General features: G+C 37.4%; 1 protein-coding gene and 1 non-coding gene across 2 annotated transcripts; both read left to right on the forward strand.

Moving 5' to 3' along the window:
- The first annotated feature begins 8,140 nt into the window (after nt 1-8,140).
- trnaq-cug (transfer RNA glutamine (anticodon CUG)) lies at nt 8,141-8,212 on the forward strand. The gene has a single exon. It is a non-coding gene; the product is annotated as a tRNA-Gln (tRNA).
- Nucleotides 8,213-9,131: 919 nt separating this feature from the next.
- On the forward strand, nt 9,132-16,879 carry LOC148832645 (uncharacterized). The gene is made up of 4 exons (XM_088918885.1): nt 9,132-9,354; nt 11,204-11,389; nt 13,413-13,622; nt 14,690-16,879. Exons 1-4 carry the CDS (start codon nt 9,147-9,149, stop codon nt 15,031-15,033), a joined length of 948 nt encoding a protein of 315 aa, XP_088775011.1. The 5' UTR covers nt 9,132-9,146; the 3' UTR covers nt 15,034-16,879.
- The last annotated feature ends 2,903 nt before the right edge of the window (nt 16,880-19,782 follow it).

Here is a 19,782-nt window from a genome sequence, read left to right on the forward strand (position 1 = left end):
CTATTGCATGCCCCTATCACTGCACCTTCAGAATGTTTTTGAACAGTCTGATCCATATGGATTCAGAGGTTTTAATTCGTCATTTCTTATACAGTATATACTGTAGCTCCATACCTTCTCCTCTTCTACCATTCCTGTCTCTCCAGAACTGTGTGTATCTGATAATGTTACAGTAATCTCTATCATTTTTGGTAATAGTTTATGTGATGCCAGCTTTATCATAATTCATTGCTAATATGGTGGTTTTCAGTTAACGTATTTATTTCCGAATACCCTTGCATTTACGTACAGTATAAGCATTTAATTACTGTTTTGGTTTGTTTTGTTTTCCCATTTGGTTCTATTTGTCTTTTCTCCACATGCAATTGCTTTCTGGAGGTTTTTTGGCTCATCTTCTCTTCTTTCTCCTTCTACTTGAAGTGTTTTGGGATGTCTTTGTGGATCCCTTTGTCACGCCAACTGATGCCCAATTCATTCGGACATAATCTGTCATATTTAGATGGTCTTTGTCATGAAAAGGCTTCCAGTGGCCGAGAAAGCTGAAGCCTTCTTCTGGATACCATGTCCTCATCCACAGGTTGTGTTGCTGGATTAACCTTATGTGCTTGTGCACCTTTGACTGGTGCCGGAAGAATTCCTGAAAAAAAAAAACACTGAATCTGTCCTGCCAACGTGTTTGAATGTGTTGATGATGTTAAATGTGAACGTACTGTGTGCACTATGGTTGCCATTGCATCATCCAGGTGGGTGCTGCACACTGGTGGTGGCTGATGGGAGTCCCCATAATCTGTAAAGTGCTCTGAGTGGAGTATCCAGAAAAGTGCTGTGTACAGTAAGTGTAAGGCATTATTATTATAGTAATGTCATCTTTGCACACATGGACAACTGGGTAATTGCCTGCCCTAGATTGGAGCCTGTGTACTGTACTGCACTGTACTGTACTGTATGTATTGTATGGATGACATTGGTCACCTTAGCTCCAACAAGACAGTAAACAAATGGTTGTCCCATGGTCTCTGCTACAAGTCACTGTTGCCTTGTTTCGGAGAATGAAGTCTCCGCCAATCACCACTTCTCTGTGTTTTTCTGACATCCAGTCTTTGATCCAAGACTGATGCAATAAGTGACTTTTGTTCCGATGGAAAGAACAAAAAATAATCGTTAAACGATTCAGGGTTTACAGTGACATTGATATTAGGAATGCTCAGAGTAAAGTGCTTTGGGGTCTAATAAGTTTTAATTCACAAGTTAATTAGTTAGCTTTACATAATTTATTGTTAACAGTCAGAATAATAAACTTAGGGTGAATGGCCTATTCTTGTCTGTATCCTTCCTATGAATTCTTGATCTGTCTCTGCTTAAAAAATGTGACAGATTATGGAGAATAAAAAAATACACTATAGTACAAGCTCAAAGTACAAGCTCATGGATACACTGTGACATAAGGAGTAAACCTTCCCAGTTTACGTGGTGAGTTTCTTTCCACATCCCTGCAGGCATTTCTCATTCCCTTAGTATCAACATCCTGTGACTCTTTGTAAATGGCAACATTCTACATATTAAAGAGCTTTTCATAAGGTCAGCTTCACGCCCTGAAATATCTTTGCAAAAAGCTAGATAAACATCTACAGTAGCTGATATACAAGGAGGAATGGAGTTTTCTCTAATTACTTATTTTTAATCATAGTACAAGCGATTAAAAAATGTATTCTAAACAACATAATGTTTGCTGTCCTCCTACATATGGCTGTAGATAATCATTTAAGTGTAAAGCACAAAATGTTTTTTGGGTATCTGGAACACAGGCTGATTGAGACCTACACTTTGGTTTCTTTTAAAAACAGCCAAATGAAGCACGAGACCCACTAAGCCATTACAGTACACCACCAGTCGAGCAGGATGGGTTGAATAGTCTCCTCTCATTTGCACTATTACTTACACTGTTATTTTATTTTCAATCTTTGAATTTCAGTTAGGGACATTGCACAACTCACTCATATGTGTAAAACACAGTGATGATTCAAAGACAAATGCAGGCAATATAGGTAAAACTGGGGAATGTAAAATATTCAAATAATAGTAATTTGCACTAAGTAATATAATGTACTGCAAACCACTATTTATATAAACCAAAACAATAAAAATAGCCTGTTGCTAAATTCCTTTAATACATCAATTTATTTTTTAAAGAAAGTATATGTACTGTAAGTATTTTTTATTTGTTTTAAACGAAGTTCATCCAATTTAATTTTAATAAAAGGTTGAATGGCCTAATTAATCAAGGACGTACATAAGGTAAAAGATGCAATGTAGTGGAAGACCTGTAAGCTTTCCTATTTCCTTTATCATAACAAGAGTATACAGCTTTTGGGTTAAATGAGACCTGTCAGCCTGGACAGGCTTGATCATTAATTCAATATTTTTATATATGTGTGAGATATTACTGAACTCTATTATTTATTTATTTTGAATGCTTTATTCCAGCAGTCACTGGCCTGAGTAATTATCTGCATACTGTAGATACCTTTTACCAAGAACGGCAGTGATAAATTACACTGTGTGTGTTTTTTCGTGTCTGCAATAAGTTATTGTTTATTATACTACTGGCACTTGATAAAAAAAGTGTTTTAACTCCATTGTTTTGTAGATATCTTTGGCATACTATACCAGCTTTTTCCTTACTGAACCTTGTTTCATTAAGAATAATGTTTGCATAAATACTGTATAAAATGCCCTGCAGAATTTCTTAGAGTTTTCTATACGGTACAGTATTACTCTTCAACTAAATGCCCAGTGGAAATGGGGTGACCAGTCCTTTTCTGTAGTGCAGCAATATCTCTTCAACTCAAATGCAGTTAAATTGTCACTTCCTTGTACAAATATGCTTAATGGAACCTATACCATAAATAGAACCGATGGCTCTATTCAGTGGTTACTGTATTTTTATACCTTATACAGTAGTTTTCTTAATAGACATCTTCCTCACTTTCCTAGAAAGTCACCTGTTAGATTTGAAACAGTATATAATTAAAGGCTAAACAATTATTACACAAATCCTGATTACTCACCTGATTTTTACTGGAATTCACAAAGCAGAACGTAAAAGAAATGTAAAAGACTAATTCTACTTAATTATTATTATTAACGATTGATGATTAATTAATAATTAATTCTTAAATAACAATTAGTCACCATTATAATTAGTGTTCATTATTAGTGTTTATTATAATTAATATACCACAATAAAATAATAAATATCATTCTAATTAGTATTTATTATTATTAATATCATTGCATTGATTAATTAAGGATAAAAAGGCTAGGATCAATTCTGATATTCAACTAACATCTGACAGAAGAAAGCAGGATTTTGCTGTTCCAAGCTACATGATTTGGATCATACCAGACTGGTGCCACTCCTCTCTTTGCAGTCTTTGGAGAGTTCAAGGGGATACTCGACTATCCATGACACCATGAAATATCCCGGCTTCTGCTTCCTTTCTGGCCAGGTGCCTAAACCTGAATTACTTTCAAACCATGAAAGCAGGGAAGACTTCTGATTTTTTTTGGAATCTCGAAGGAGGAGGCTTCAAATCGGGTGTTGGCAGAGGTGCGCTGTTCTCGAAACCGACCAGCTGATTAATGATTACATGCAGAGTGACCCAAAATCCAAGCAGGTGAAGCTGGCCCACCATCAGCAAGCAATGTTGGAGGTTTAAAAACACAAGGAACAGTTTGTAGAGAGACACGGTAAAGGTACAGTAAGTCAACATCTTGCTTGCATAAGTGATATCAGAGGTTTTTTTTTCACTTCCACAAAGGCTGAGTAACTGAGGACCTGATCAATGAAAATGAGGTCTACACCTGTTGGAGGGACCATATTTTGAACAAATATTCAATTAGGAATTTGCTCTCAACAATACTACATTACATTTCATTCTACATTGCCCAATGAGAGGCGAGTTTCAAACTTTAAATGACATTAAATGAGGTGATGTACAGTAAGCCATCAAGTGAATGAAGAACAAGAAAGCAGCCGGAAATTAAGAAATTCCCAAGAACATTTTCAACAGAAACTAAATTTTTTTCATCATGTGTACGAATTTTGAATGATGAGACACCCCGCCCCAAATCATTTCAAGAATACACTGATTGAAACAACCTTCAAGACAGGGAACAAATGACAAACTGTAGAAGATGTGAATAGCAAGGGGTACTGTAGAATATTCACGGGATGCTGATGTAGAGGAACGGTGTTATACTGTAGAGATGATGCCAAGTTTTAGTTTTCTATAACAGTCTACACCTTTCTCAGTAATTGAACAGTGATGCCTTGCTGGTCAGGGGGTGAATATTAAAGAATTATTTATTATTTCATAGCATTCCCAGGGTTAGAATGAGGTTGTGAACTCTGACCAGTTAATATGGATGGATAAGTTGTACTTTGATAGAAAAACCATATAAATGTTACCTACAGTATATACTGTATATACTGTATATACACGTTATGTATACTATGGACAACATAAAATTTGAAAGAAGTCCACTCGGAGTAAGAAGACAGAAGAAGAAATATTGAAATGGCCAGTGAACATGAAAGTATTATAAGAATGAAGAGTCTAAAATGGCTGTAGACAGGGCACAGAGCACCGGGAACAGACACCCTGAAATGGATCTCAAGAGAGAAACACGCAGCTGAAATACTGCAGTAGGTAAAACTGGCTATGGAGCTCACAAGTCAATGCATCTTTGTACTGTGGATGGAAAAACCTGTGTGATCTGAATCGTCCTACTGAAAGCTCATTCCAACATTATGACCACTAGGTGTAAACAATGTTCTTTTTTGTTTCCAGTTTACAATTTCTGCTTTTTTTTTTATTAATTCACGTTTCTGAAAGCTAGTTAAGCCAATACTATTGTAGCACGAGGTTGATTGTATAAAGCATTGCCATCAGTTTTAAGGTCTAAAATGTACTTAGTGCCACATTGTTTGATGTCGCTGCTGCTGCATGACTCATACAGTAATTGCATAGATGTGCTGTGGCACTGAATACTTAATTGAGACAGATAAGCACATTTGGTTGATCAAAGGGAGGGGGGGGCAACTTCACTGGGCACCAAATTCCTGAAAAAAATGGGTAATTGTTGAAGTTTGAATTATCCAGTGAGTGTTGAAAGCTGTGATTAAATGTGGGCCGTTCCTCTATAATTACTAAGAAAGGCTGTTTTCTTTTTTGTCTCTCTCATCAGCAAGGAAAACAGCCATATTGCTTTCACTCTCTCACTGCATTCAGATTAAAGGGATATCGCTCCTCCCAGCTTTGTTCCATCACACTTCCCACTTCACCTGCTGCTCTTTGGCGACTGGTATTGGTATCAGTTAATGCGTGCCAGAAAAAAAATCTGCTCTTTAATTGATTGATGAAAGAACCACATAGATTCGGCCATATTAAAATATGAATTCCACTGACTGATTGTATTCATTCCAGTCCAAAAAACAAAAAAAACAATTTCAAAATCCGCCAATACAAAACAGAAATGTGTGTTTCTGTAAATGTGGACCTTGAACCATCCAGGACATACAGTACTGTACATACATTACAATACCTACTGCAGAAGGGCTCAGTGACACTGAACATGTTACATTAAGTCCAGTCCACTTTATTTGTCATATGCACATATGCAATGAAATGCTTACAGCCCACAACCCGAAACAGACAAAGACATACAGACGAGGAGCAACATGCACCATGGTGCCACTCTCTGGCGCCGTGTCGAAGTGACCTCACTCCCCTTGAAACCACAAGGGTGTAGAGTTTGTTCACTGGCAGAAGACCTGGACTTTTGGAAGAGCAGACTTCATTGCTGTCTAAGGAGTGATGCTGTGTCGGCTCCGAGACCAGGAGTGACAGTAATGGAATCCCAGCAGGGGGCAGAGCACAGCAGCAGTAGTCACACATGCTGTATAATGGGTCTTATATGCTTTTAATAATAATAATAATAATAATAATAATAATAATAATAATAATAATAACAACAACAACAATAATAACAACTTTATTCTGTATAGCGACTTTAAAGGTGGCTTCTCAAAGTGCTTTACTTAACAACAACAATAAAAAAATCCACAAGATATGTCCAATGAAAATACACAATGAGTGGAGACAGTAGATGGAGGTACTGAATACAGTAGGAGCAGAGAGGTGAATAAAATAACCTTTAAAGTATTTTTTTAAATGATTAATTATATTAATATATTAATTATAACACATTTTATTAATAATAATAATGTTAGTATGTATGATTAATTAATAAGAATAAATGCATTTTTGACAACAGCACTAAAAATGCCTTTGCAGGTATGTTACGTTTTCTTCCAGACATTAAAGGAGCTCGTTTTTGAATGAGCGCACTGAGCCGTCCGCACGGTAAAAGTACAGAGAGAATGACTTGCTGCGGTTAGCAGAATAACTCGAATTGGATAGTTATGATTTACACTCAAAATCCCGAAATGCACTTGCATTCCCGGCAGACTGACGAAGGGGAAGGCTGCTGCTCTCCGAAAACGGATCCTTTTTTGACTGGTCGGTAGGTTTGACAACGTCGTCAATCACCTACCCACCCCCAAGCACAAAGAAGATTGCTTTCGAGGTATGCAGTTTCTTTTATAAAAAAAAGAAAAAAAAGCCCTAGCTGTGTTTTCTTGGAAAAAAAAAACAGCCCCTTGCCCCGGAAAATAATTCTTAGTTTAACTAGTGGCAAGCTGGAAAGCCTGTGCTCTGTGTGGGGGAGAACTACAGAGGTATGTATTTTTGCAGATGCTAGATATTTTTTTTACTAGTAAGCTGTTCGGCATCCATTTAAGATAATTAAAAAATAAAGTATATGTACATATTCTGATTTGTGGAATTAGGCCTTCTTGTTAGTTTAATTAAAAAAGTGAAAATTAAACGGCTTACGCAGGACTCTACCTTTAATGTTTTTAAACGTGTCCGTATTTTACATTATTCCATCGTTCAGAAATTGGACAGTTTCGTAGCCAAATACAAACTACGCTCTTTATTTGTATTGACATTAAGACTTTAAAATAATAACAAATACCGCTGTTCTTAAATAGACTGTAAGTATTTCATGGAAGGAAAGCAAACATTACAAAAACATTCTTTTGACCTCATCGATTCGCTGATTATTGGTTATTGCGCTGTCTCCATGGAGACGGAGGATGGGTGAACGCCTGAATGACGTCATGCACGGGTTCTGTAGCTTGTTTCTGCAAAGATGTGGCCTGAAAGGACAGGGGCGCTGCAGTAGACGTCGTTGTCGAGGGGGGGGGGGGGGTTATGGAGCTGGCGTTGTGATGGCACGGACCTTTCAGCTTTAATTTAAGCCATGAACCAGGCTTCTACTGTATAAACTTCCGGAGGTATTTCAAAATGCTTGAGGGGACATCATACCAGGCGGAAATTGACTCTTTTTCCAGAGACAAGAAGGTGTTAAAGCGTCTAAATTCTATGAAGATTAAGCCAAAACTAACCACTCTTCTATCTCTGATATTGAATTCACAAATCCTACTCCTTTTAAATACGTGATGTACTGTATACTGTATATGGTTAGGTGTCACATATTATTACAGTACATATAAACATTTTCATTATTGAATTATATTGTATAGGAATAAAGTTAAATATAGGTTAATTACAATATACTGTACATCAACTGAATTATTTTTAATTTAGGAATTTAGTCTAATAACATTTGAGATTAGAAAAAGTTTAAAATTATATATTCAAAAGTTTTAAATCCTTAATCTGCTTAGTGACTGGAGTTGTTAAAAACTGGCAGATTCCTTCTGGGTTATGTCTCTTGGAAATAAACCCAAAATACGTTTTCAACTATAAACTTTTTTGAAGCTCTCATCAAATCAGTTGAAAGTATTAGTATTTTTTATATAGTTTGCCAATGCCTGTTTTGGTAGAATTGTAGGATGGTCAATGAGAATAAACCAGAGACAAAATACCGTATATTCCTTTGATCATACAATATACAGTACGTTTTATTGACATATTAAAAGTGAGTTTCAGTTTAAAAAAACACAATTGTGAGACATTTCTTGTGTTAATGGGAAGACCATAATTAATTTGGTTCCATGGTGTAATGGTTAGCACTCTGGACTCTGAATCCAGCGATCTGAGTTCAAATCTTGGTGGAACCTGAGGTGGAGATCCTTCTGCCAGCAGTTCTATCACCCTGCAGCTCCCAGCTGGCAGCATACTGAAGCTCAGGAGGAGGGAGCCTGGCCAGTACCTGGATGGGAGACTCCTGGGAAAAACTAAGGTTACTGCTGGAAGAGGTGTTAGTGGGGCCAGCAGGGGGCGCTCACCCTGCGGTCTGTGTGGGTCCTAATGCCCCAGTATAGTGACAGGGACACTATACTGTAAAAAGGCATCACCCTTCGAATTAGACATAAAACTGAGGTCCTAACTCTCTGTGGTCATTAAAAATTCCATGGTGTTTCTTGAAAAGAATAGGGGTTACTCCAGTTACTCCAGTGTCCTGCCCAAATTTCCCCCTGGCCTTTACCAGTTATGGTCTCCTAATAATCCCCATCTCTGAACTGGCTTCGTCACTCTGTTCTCCTCCTCACTGGTCGCTGGTGTGTGGAGAGCAGACTGGCGCACTATGGTTGCTGTTGCATCAACCAGGTGGAGGGGAGAGTGCTTTGAGTGGAGTGACCAGAGAAAGTGTTACAGTATATACTGTAAGTGTAAGGAATTATTATTATTTCCCTCCAGAAGTTTTCAGTGTACTTCCTAAAATTCTAATGCAAAATCAGAATGCTAAATGAGAAAAGATGGTTTCTCGTATGCTGATAAGATTTTTTGGCACCATAACCAATTCCTCTAAAGGACTCATACGTTTGTCACGAAAGACCTAAAAAACATAAAGTACCTATCCCTGTTGGAACTGTGTAATTTTTTTTTGCTTCTCTTGGCTAGGAGAGGTGTATGTCCAAGTTTCCTTGTGTCCTCCGAGTTTCATTTCTTATTTCAAAAGTGATAACGGAAACGTGACTGGTCCCAGCTGTTTTGAGGTGATTGTGCCCACAGTACTATTCTCTTTTGTAGGCATTTAGGCCTTTAGAAGAGATGTCCTCTCTTTGGCCAGACAAGGCTGTAAGGTATTCCCCAGAAGTTGAAATACACTCCAGCTCGGCCATGAGAAAGAAAGCAAAAGTGAGCTCACAGCACTGGATGAAACAAGAGAATGATCCAGACACTGCTCAGTGGGACACCCGGACCTCAGGAACGACAAGCGATGTGGAACAGGATAACACTCTGAGCAGCGCAGTGTCCAGTAAGAGACTCAGCAAACTTTATTTTACTGTGTATACCTCTCCAGGAAAACAGCCTGCACAAAGTACAACATCTAAATGCTTTATTTGAATGTTACATCGTATCAAGAGCTACTGTATACACAATGCTAAAATAAATGTCGTGAGCTCTTCTGCACACAGTACTGTATGACATTTGCCCATGTCCCTACAAAGCATTATGCATGTTATAGCCGTTGTGAAGGAATTATGGAGACAACATTCAAATAAATCGTTACCAAAGCCTCTTTTGAAAAACCTTTGTGAAACGCTGCAAGATATACAAAGTGTTGAAAACAGGTCTTTAAAGCCTGTAGAAAACACACTTTTGAGAATGTAATTCATTGTGTTTTTAGATTTGTGCACTTTAATTTAGGACTTTTTTTGAGTAATTGATGCTTTCTATAGGAAGTTGCAGGAATAGTTAGAAATAAAACTACTGTAAAATCAGTGGAATGTCCCATCTCATTTAGACCAAAGACAAAGACTGCAAAAGCAATAACTTTAGTTTTTTTATTTCTGTCAACTTTCTCTTATCAGTATTGCTGTAAGTAGGAACCTGTGTTTATATGAACTTAGGTGATATATAGAACAGTATAAAAAAACAAGCACCTACAGTAGTTTGTACAAAAAAATGTATTGGTTGCCAATACATCATCAGATGAGTTTATTTAAAGGGGAACTGCAGTCCAGATTTCTCAGACTGGTTATTACATCTTGGTAAGAAAATAAATTCATTGATGTTATGGAAAAATATTACAAATTTCGAATTAAGCACAAAATCATGAATTTAGTGAAAGTCGCCATTTTGTCACAAACTTGCATTCGAGTTCCCATGAATTGCAATGTGATGCAGCCCTTCCTGCTCACTAGTCACCATAATGACCAATGTAATGTGATGTATAAGCGAATAAATACAGGTTGTGTAGCAGACATTTCACCACAGAAGTGTTCCAACGTGATCTGCGTGCAGAGTTAACAAGTAGTATTTGTCAGCAAAACTGTCTCAAAATCGAAAGCAATATTGCTATTGGATTAAAAGAGACGTATTCACAAGCCTGCGTGTTTACAATGTCATGGGGCCTCTTCACGTCACCAGAAGTTCTGTTGCCTCATTCTGAATCGCTGCAAACACAACACTGTGCATAACTGGAAATTTCCACTGTATGGTGATGTAAATTGGAGGTTTTACATGATACTGTGTACATTTTATTTTTATTGCAGTTTGAAATGCACTCATCAGTGTTGATTCTTTCTAACCCCAAAATATGAAAACAGCATTGAAGTTCCCCTGCAAGTTGTTTGTTCATTAAGGGCGACTGTCTTTTCGGGGAAATTACTATAGTAGGCCAACGATCGGAACTGTCTTCAGTGTCAGCCCCTCTTTTTCTAACAACGTGAAACCAGATCTGTGGTCTGCAGTGTAAACCATAGGACACAGTGCCACTGGTGTCGTGAATATAAATAACAGCATGTAGTTAACCAGGAAGAACGGTACCACAGCCTCATAGTTCTTGTATTCTGGAATTGATTATGTGTTGTGTCTGCATTTGCGCCTTGTGTTTACATTGATTTTTTGGGGGTACTGTAGTTTCCTTGCAGCTCCAAAAGACGTGTAGCCCATCAGCCCACCACCACGTCTGTTAGGAATATAAGCTTGGCTCTTCCTCATTAACCCAACCTGTCAGGAGTAGCTGTCTTTTAAATGATGACACAATATGTGGGATGTTAACAAGTTAAAGAGGAAGTTAACAAGGAAGTAGTTTTGTTTGCTATAAGCAAGAGCTGAAGAATTTCAGACTGTTCAATAAATCACTGCCTTTGTTCCCCCAGCGTTATCTCCAACAGAAGCTCTATCTCCGAGTGTGATGCTGACCATCACAAAGCTCCAATGCCTTTTGGAAAGTAAACAGGAAAGGATCAACTTCCTCGAAAAACAGGTTGAGGATCTGCAGCAAGATCGTAAATTTCTTCGTTCCCAGATTGAGAATCTAACCAGTGCAAAGTCAATGACTGAAGGTACATATTACACAGAATATTTTCCATTTAATATTTCTGATTTATAATGTAGAGTTTAGGTGCAGTTTTAGTACTTGGATTTTAAATATACTATTTGGTAGGTTTACAACTTGTGCAGTGGTTCAGATTTTAAAGCTGATTACAAAAATTGTTTTTTCATCAACAGAATTTACCTGGTGTATTGTTTTGTTCAATAGCACTGAATTCTGCAAAGTCCGTGACTCAGTTGCATGTGCTTGGTGATAAAGCAAAGGTAAAGCAGTACTGTAGCAGGCTGAGCAGTGTTTCAGTACAGTTGTTCTGTAGTATCATTAAAGGCAGATTAAGTTTAGATTGCATGCTAAGGATGTAACAAGTACCAATAGAGAATAATACATGTTTAAAATAATTAAACATAATTAAAACATGGGACTCCTGCAACGGTGTACAAAGGGAAGACACTGTGTGTCACATAACATCAGGACAGCAGTGTAATTCGTACAAGAAGTCACCAAATCGAACCTGTTCAGCAGACACTTTATTTTATCAGGTGGCACACATACCACCTCGAGTCCAACACTACCAGTACATCAGTTTAGTTTGTGTTTTAAGTGGTCCATCTTCTTTTCAGGGATCTTACAGTAGCTCATTCATGGTGTTGCCCGCTTGGGGGAAAACTGCATAGTCTTCCTTCTTACCTTAGTGTTCTTCTTTCTTCCCTGTTTGTTTTTTCACATCACTCTTGACTCATTACACACACTAGGTTTCCTCACCAACTCTCCACTGTCTTCCTTAATCCCCAGGCACTAGAGTACTTGTATTAATTCTGTGACAGCCAGCTTCTCACACATACTCTGCACCAAGCACCAGATCGTCACTAACAACCAGCAGCTCTTCTCATCCCTGACTGTGCCAGCTGACCCTGTTTGGCCAGGGGCACCTCTCTGTAATCAACAGTTGGATCCCTGACACAGCTTCATTTGGTTTATGGTTCTCACTCGCACGCGAAGACAATACAACTGTGTGCTGGAGACTACTCATACTGTATATCTTCAGTCTTCTCAGTGCTTCTCAGTGCCCGTGCCATTTAGACTCCTCTCACTCTCAGTTGTAGAGAGAATGCAATGCCCAGATGTTAATACTTAAAATCAGGCCTGGTTTAGATGGTTCAATTCCATTTTACAACATTTTTCTCCTAGCTGTTCCAAGCCTCTTAGTTAGCCCAGAGGAGTGGCTAACTCCACACTGAGTCTATCCTAACAGCTCCCTTTCCCACCTCCCTTTCGTGTGGCGATGCAAGCATTTTCACCTTGCTTGCTGCACGACAAATCAACCAAGTGTTAAACTACTATTAAAATGACTTGTGAATATATTTATTATTATAATAGTAGCGCTTACACTTATATAGCGCTTTTCTGGACACTCAACTCAAAGCACTTTACAGGTAAAGGGGACTCCTCTCCACCACCACCAGTGTGCAGCCCAACCTGGATGATGTGATGGCAGCCATAGTGCGCCAGAACGCTCACCACAAACCAGCTATCAGTGGGGAGGAGAGCAGAGTAATGAAGCCAATTCATAGATGGGGAGATGGGGATTATTAGGAGACTATAATGGGTAAAGGCCAATGGGAAATCTGGCCAGGACACCAGGGTTACACTCCTACTTTTTCCGAGAAATGCCCTGGAATTTTTAATGACCACAGAGAGTCAGGACCTCAGTTTTACGTCTCATCCGAGGGACGGCGCCTGTTTACAGTATAGTGTCCCCGTCACTATACTGGGGCATTAGGACCCACATGGACTGCAGGGTGAGCGCCCCCTGCTGGCCCCATTAACACCTCTTCCAGCAGCAGCCTTAGTTCCCAGGAGTCTCCTCTCCAGGTACTGACCAGACTCACACCTGCTGAGCTTCAGTGGGCTGCCAGTTGTGAGTTGCAGAGTGATATGGCTGCTGGCTACAGTATATATTTGTTTTTATTGTGCAGGTGTAGCAAACAGTTTAGCTGTTTTGTTGTTTACTTTTTTGCTCTGATTGAATGCAGATTCAAAACCAGGAAAATCTTTGTATTCAGAGAGTAAGCCACGGAAAAGGTCCAGGACGGCATCGAGTAGCTCATCCTTCAGCAATGACAGCGGCTCTGACATATCTATGACCACGGTGTCCTCAGGGACATCCAATGATGGGAAGAAAAAAAGACACCACAAGGACAAGAGGAGAGGCAAGAAAGCTAAAGATTATAGTAGGAAAAGAGGTACGTAGATAATCTGGACTAGAGGACACTATCATATTCATCATTGTATTCAATCAAGATTTAACCCATTTTTTGAGGTCTCTGAGGAATTTAAACACAGCTTGTGTTTATGTCTTTATGTTTTGCAAGTAAGCATGTACAGTAGGCAGTTTATCATTTAAGTGTAATCTAGTAAGTAACATAGATTCATGAAGAAAGTAAAACATGAAGGGCTATATTACTTTTTAAGATTTTTAATTTGCTTGATGTCAACACACAGGAAGCAGTTGCTAACTTTGACAAGGAGAGAGATGCGGGAAATTCCATTTGTAATTGTATCCAAAAGCTAAAGCGTAGACTTGGGAGGAATCTGTTGAAAATTCGGAAATTGCAGATGTGAATTTCCTGCCAGTATATTATTTTTTTTCTTGCATATTGTTTTCAGTGCTTAAGAGTAAAAAGGGTGTAGTAAAAAGTACAGGTGATATTATGGTTAAACTCTTAATATGTTCCCCTGCATTAATATGCCATGTTTTGGCAGATGAAAGCATCTGTTGGGGGGAATTTGCAGACATTTTTAAATGAAATTCTTAAAAAATGTACTATTTTATAGTAGACATTCATGCTAGTTTTCCAACACACTCAAGCACGAAACGGATCACAGGCCTCATTCGGTTGAGATAAACTGTAAACACTGAACAAGCTCCAAAGTCCAAAAGCTTATAAATACAAAATTCAGTGCTTCCATATTGTTAAATATATACTGTAAGCACTGAATTTATATGCATATGAATTAAATGTATATGTACGTATAAATGATTTTAAGGTTATTATGAATTACAATAAATTGCTATAATATTATGATAATTATAATTGATTATATTCACATTACTATGCATGTATGTACAGATATGAATATATAACTAAAAGGGTGAAATCAGAATGCTGAACTCACGGTGCATCAGTCTGTCCTATTATAGATGCAAGAAAAAGTACCCACTGCTTACTGTCTAGGTTGTATTCTGAGTGTATGGTTTAAAGACACTAACTAAAAATGTCTTTAACCACGGCACTTCCATGTGTTCTAGCGACGGGAGTCCAGTATGTCATCCATCGGTACAAGCAGGTTCTGTCCGCTTTCAACAAGAAAAAGAGCATGAGTGGGGCCTTCCGGCATTATGGCATCGACAGGAACACCATTGCCAACACCGCGCCCATTGCAGAGCTCCATCTTGCAGCCAAAGAGATGCTGCAGGTAGTGGGACTCTTTCACCCAAGGGAAGAGACATTGGTCAAGTATGCTCAGAAATGTGCTGTTGTTATAGAAAACGATGAGAACCTTTCCCGGAAAATTGAGCAAATGAAGGCTACGGGGGAACTTCTACCAATTACAGCCAAGAAGTCCAAAACACATTCCACCTTGAACAGCTAAAGCAGATATCCTGACATCGTACTGTGTGACATGCATCTTGACTCACACTCAAGCTCTTTAACCTTAAAGGACAATTGCAAATAAAACTTGACGATTCAGGCATTTGACAAATGGTCACCTTTTATAAAGTTCCTCTTTCTGAAGTTTTTGTGTAAAACTTTCTTATGCCTTATTTTGAACATTTGGTGATTTATTCTTAATTTCCTTTGTAAAGGAAAGGTCTTGTGTTGTATATTAGTCTTTCCATTAGGTTTTTTCTCAAAGAGCACTGTAAAGTAACGGGTGTGCAGAACTGAGCAGCCTAGCAAGTGACAGTAGACTGATTTATCAGTGATGCTGCTGTCCTTTCATTATGTGTATTTAGTACAAGGACAGAGTAATGATATTCTGTTCTCTCACCAGCGTAATAAGAATTGTGTTTAGAGAAATGGGCATTATGGACAAGTGGTCATTTAAAATTAACTTATGGGTGTCATTGTAAAACAACATTTGACAGACTAGTTGTTGTCTTAATCATAATAATTACATATTCATGTTAATTAAAAATATTGCAATAACATTTTGTCAAAGATTGTAAGACATATTTCATGGTTTATAATTAGACAAAGTCAGTAGTTTTAATTTTCATTGAAGTACTTTTCTTGTCTGTGCACTTGTTCTCAATATCACAATAGAAGTGTGGGAGGAATTGTAGAATGAGTTGGTTGTCAACAGAACTTAAGTTTTGTTTGAAATTCCTGCAAATTAAATGTAGTGATTTTTTTTAAGTAGAATTCAAATACTGTCTAAACTTAACAGTATTGTTACTGCCAACTGAGAATAAGAAAAAAGCAAATGCTAGTGATGTTTATACTGTATGGTACAGTAGGTAAATTGATAATGCTTTGTATTTTGTTGACATAAAAACCAGGACACATCAATTATTTGTGAATATATGTGTTTTTTCCTCAATTGTGGTTTGTGAGTAGATCATTTACTGTACAGTACCTTGAACACAAAAGGGAAAATAATCAGGTAAATTATTAATCCACAGAGAAAAGCATTTACTTGTACTTGTAACAAGGACTTGTAACAAATTCAAGGTGTTTCTTGCAGAAAATGTTAAATACACCCAGTTTATCTGCGTGTTTTTTGACAGTGTGTACAGCAGATTTTGTTGTTCTGTCAAGTGGGATGGGAGCTGTATAATGTCAAGTCACAGTGACATCTCTGTAATAGTGCTCTCAATTAAAATGAAAATAAAAATCAGCAAACACTGAGCTAAAGGAAGCTTATATACGTTTAAAGAACTTGTAGATCTAAAGACATTTTTAGTCGTACGTTTGTCCTTTAAATCAGTCAGGTGGTGTTCTACAAAGTTATCCAAGAAAACTCACAGTATCCACTAGGTGGTGCTACGTGGTATAATATCAAAATACAACGTTCTTACTGCTCCTACGCTTTGGGCAATTTTGTACATACCACAGTACAGTAAGTATTTTTATGTTTATAACACATTGAACTATTGTTGCCATCTCAAATCCTCAATCCTGACAGAAATAACATTTCTTTTTGTTTTAATATTTCCAGTGTTACCTGATAAATGCAAAACATTTCTAAAAGACCACAAATGTTCTTGGTACAGTCATAAGGTATTTATGGACAAGCAGGGGTATTATTTGGGCTGCTTTGCATTGTTTATAGCTAACATAGAGAAAATAAGTTTTTTATGCATACCAGTTTATTTTTTAATATATGTAAGATGTACAGTACTTATATTTAGAGATAAATTAATATGTCTGCAAGGTTTTTGACATATTGAAAACTCATTGTGGTTGTTTAAATAAAAGCACTTGTTAAACCTGCATTTTAATGTTTTACTTTTTCTTAATATTAACAATGTTTTGTAAATGCATCACGTAATTTCATTTCCACTTAAGCTGAAACTATGAATTCTGCAATGTGAAGGTATTTGCTTCGATTCAGTGTATGTTGTTTATAATGATTGCTTTAAGAGGTGCTTTATGCTTCTCAAAATAGTTAGTTTTTCCTGAATAATCATCATTCCTGAATTGTCACCTGTAAACTCTCTCCTACAGTGTTACAGAGTTTATATAGAACATTGAATGTTCGGCTCATTCAACATGGCTGAGTAGCGACACTGGAATATTGAAATTTTATGAGCATTGATAACTGTATTTTGTAGAACATAAGCATAGATTTTGGGAGAAAAATAATTAAATGCATTTAATAACTTTGTGTATTGGTTTCTGCTATACAATGTTAGCATTTTAAATTTACAGTAACACTCCTGAAGTTCATGTTTGTACTGTTGGAATATTTGGTTTATTTATTTGAAATGGTCCCTTTGTTTTAATATTTAAGAAACAATTTTCTCCCACCCTCAGTTCCATCGCCTTGTTATGGACAAAAAGTTGCTTTTTAAAAACTCATTAAGTAATTTAAACACTTAATAGCAAACATACCCTACAGTTCATTGGATTGCCTTTTATTATAATATATCTAAGCATCTGTTTTCAGTTAAGGTCACTGTGGATTATCCAGTGTTCTGTTGTCGATTAGTTGATGTTTTCATGTAATGGGATTCATGATTTACCTTTTCGTGAACTCCCAACACAAATGTTGATGTTGTATTCACCCATGACATTAGACTTCAACTTGACTACGTAAATGTAAATACTTAAAATTTAGGTGCGATGCATTTTTGACATATGTACCTATAAGATTTGTTTTTGATAATCATGTTTTTAATAATCCTTGTAATGTATTTTTCAAAATAAAGCTATTCATTGGCAAAGAACAAAAACAGTAGCTGTTGGAAACAGTTGCTGAGTCTTTTTAAAAATAACGTTTCACATTTTTTCTGGTCCTTTAAATCGAAGACTTAGATTTCTGTTGTCACTCTCATGAAATGCTTTACATTTGAATGGTCATTTAAATATTTTTATTCAAGCTGTATTAAGATCTCCACAGCATGCAGAAAACCCTTAAAATACAATGTTGTCAAGTAAAGGCTAGCCCAGCCTAGTACTGTGAATATAGAATGCTTGCCCTCATACAATTTGGTAGTTGTTTTTTATGGTGCTTTGGTTGAATGATTAAATCATAAAATAGAGGTTAGCCTCTGTGCTCCTCAGAATTATTTATTTCTTCTGACCGTGTTCTCTAAGCTGGTTTACTTTCATGTTTTATGTTCACAAATTTTATTTCAGCATGTTTGGTTAAACCCTAAAGTGGAATAAAGACAGAACTTGAATCAGATTGAGCGAATAGTTTATGAACTATAAGGTCAAGACTAAAGGAACCCCTGTAGAATGATGGGTTGGAGGGAGGAAAGAGAAATGATAACCAATGTGTAGGTGTGTATGTATTGTGATACTGTACTTACATTAAAAAATGGTGTGTTTGACCTCCTGAGCCTTCATTTAAAACTCTTATGTCTTAGTACTTTGGTCAAATCCCTAATTAGGATTGTATGAAAACATAATTTGAATTGGATTGATGTATTATCTTAACCTGTCTGTCTGAGGGAATAACCCATTAGAAACAGCCTACTGCAATTCACAGAAGATACGAGAGCGATCCTGTAATCTGGATGCAGAATTCTTCAGCTGCAGAGTTTGGAAACAACTTGTCTGAGTTCAGATCTGATCCATGTTTGATAAGCTTCAGAAGTCTAGTGTCCTGTGGATTTGACTGTAGGATCCCGGATTCTTTCTTTGAGCCATGTTGGATACTGTATCAACCCAAAATGAGTAGCCATAAAATGTTTGACACTGAAGCCAGTTTTTTATGAGCATGTCTCGGGGGTGGCAAAGGAACCAGTGAAGGGTACAGAAACAGTGAGAGACGATTCTCTTTAATTCTCTTTAATGATTACGGGGTCAGATGCCATGGCTGGCTGAGATAATTTTAGTTGGAATTATAGGCTGAGAGGCTGATGACCCAGTTTAATTTAAAGTAATAAATGTATGCATCTTGCCGTGATCGGTGATGACTGATGCATCATGGGAGCAAGTTAAATGATCTGATAAGCTCGGATGAAGAAGAAGATGGGAGAATATTTTTGAATGTGTGAGTTCTGAACATTAAAGGAAACCCAAGAAGGCTAATAGCAATAGAGCTTGCAGGGACTGTAGCAGCCTTTTAAGAACGTGTAAATTAACATCAGAATGTTATTATGCAACAAGTTGGTGTTTTGACATGAAGGAACAAGCATTTAAATGGCAGAAGTGTTTCTACTTTTTGAAAGCCCTTGAGGTGATGACAAATCAGTTATCCGTATAACCATTACGAGGCATCTCAATAAGTTCACCACCTGTGCAAAATGTACATATTGTGTTAGGGGGTGAGGACTGTCTTTTTGGTTCCAAGCGAAAATGCATGAAACGCCAGTTGAGTACAATTTGGAAAGCACTGACGACAAATCAAAATGGGAAATTTTCGTGAAACCAAGGGGCTGCAAACCATTTTCTCCTGTAGTAAGAGCCACAATGTGTAGAATGTGCATCATCAGTAAACTTTTGGAGGTCTTCTGGAGAAGGAAAGCATTTAGAAGGTGATGGCATTCCTTCTGAATTTTGGGATTGTTAATACTGCCCTTACATTCTTATTATTACACAAAGATCTCGATCCTACACTTTGTGCAAGTTCTTGTCTAGTCTCCTTGAATTGCTCTTTAGTCAGGCTGTTTGCCATGTGCTATCCCACCAGCCGAAGGCCTGTATGGCCAAATTAGTACACCACATT

Source organism: Atractosteus spatula, chromosome 6 (genome assembly GCF_055471065.1).
Source record: "Atractosteus spatula isolate fAtrSpa1 chromosome 6, fAtrSpa1.hap1, whole genome shotgun sequence".
NCBI lineage: Eukaryota > Metazoa > Chordata > Actinopteri > Semionotiformes > Lepisosteidae > Atractosteus > Atractosteus spatula.

What these genes read in the sequence shown, in the direction of transcription:
- LOC148832645 (XM_088918885.1), top strand. Translation starts at nt 9,147, where the DNA reads ATGTCCTCTCTTTGGCCAGACAAGGCTGTAAGGTATTCCCCAGAAGTT. An exon ending in TCTGAGCAGCGCAGTGTCCA is followed by an intron (nt 9,355 to 11,203) that starts GTAAGAGACTCA and finishes TTGTTCCCCCAG; the next exon opens with CGTTATCTCCAACAGAAGCT. An exon ending in AGATTATAGTAGGAAAAGAG is followed by an intron (nt 13,623 to 14,689) that starts GTACGTAGATAA and finishes CATGTGTTCTAG; the next exon opens with CGACGGGAGTCCAGTATGTC.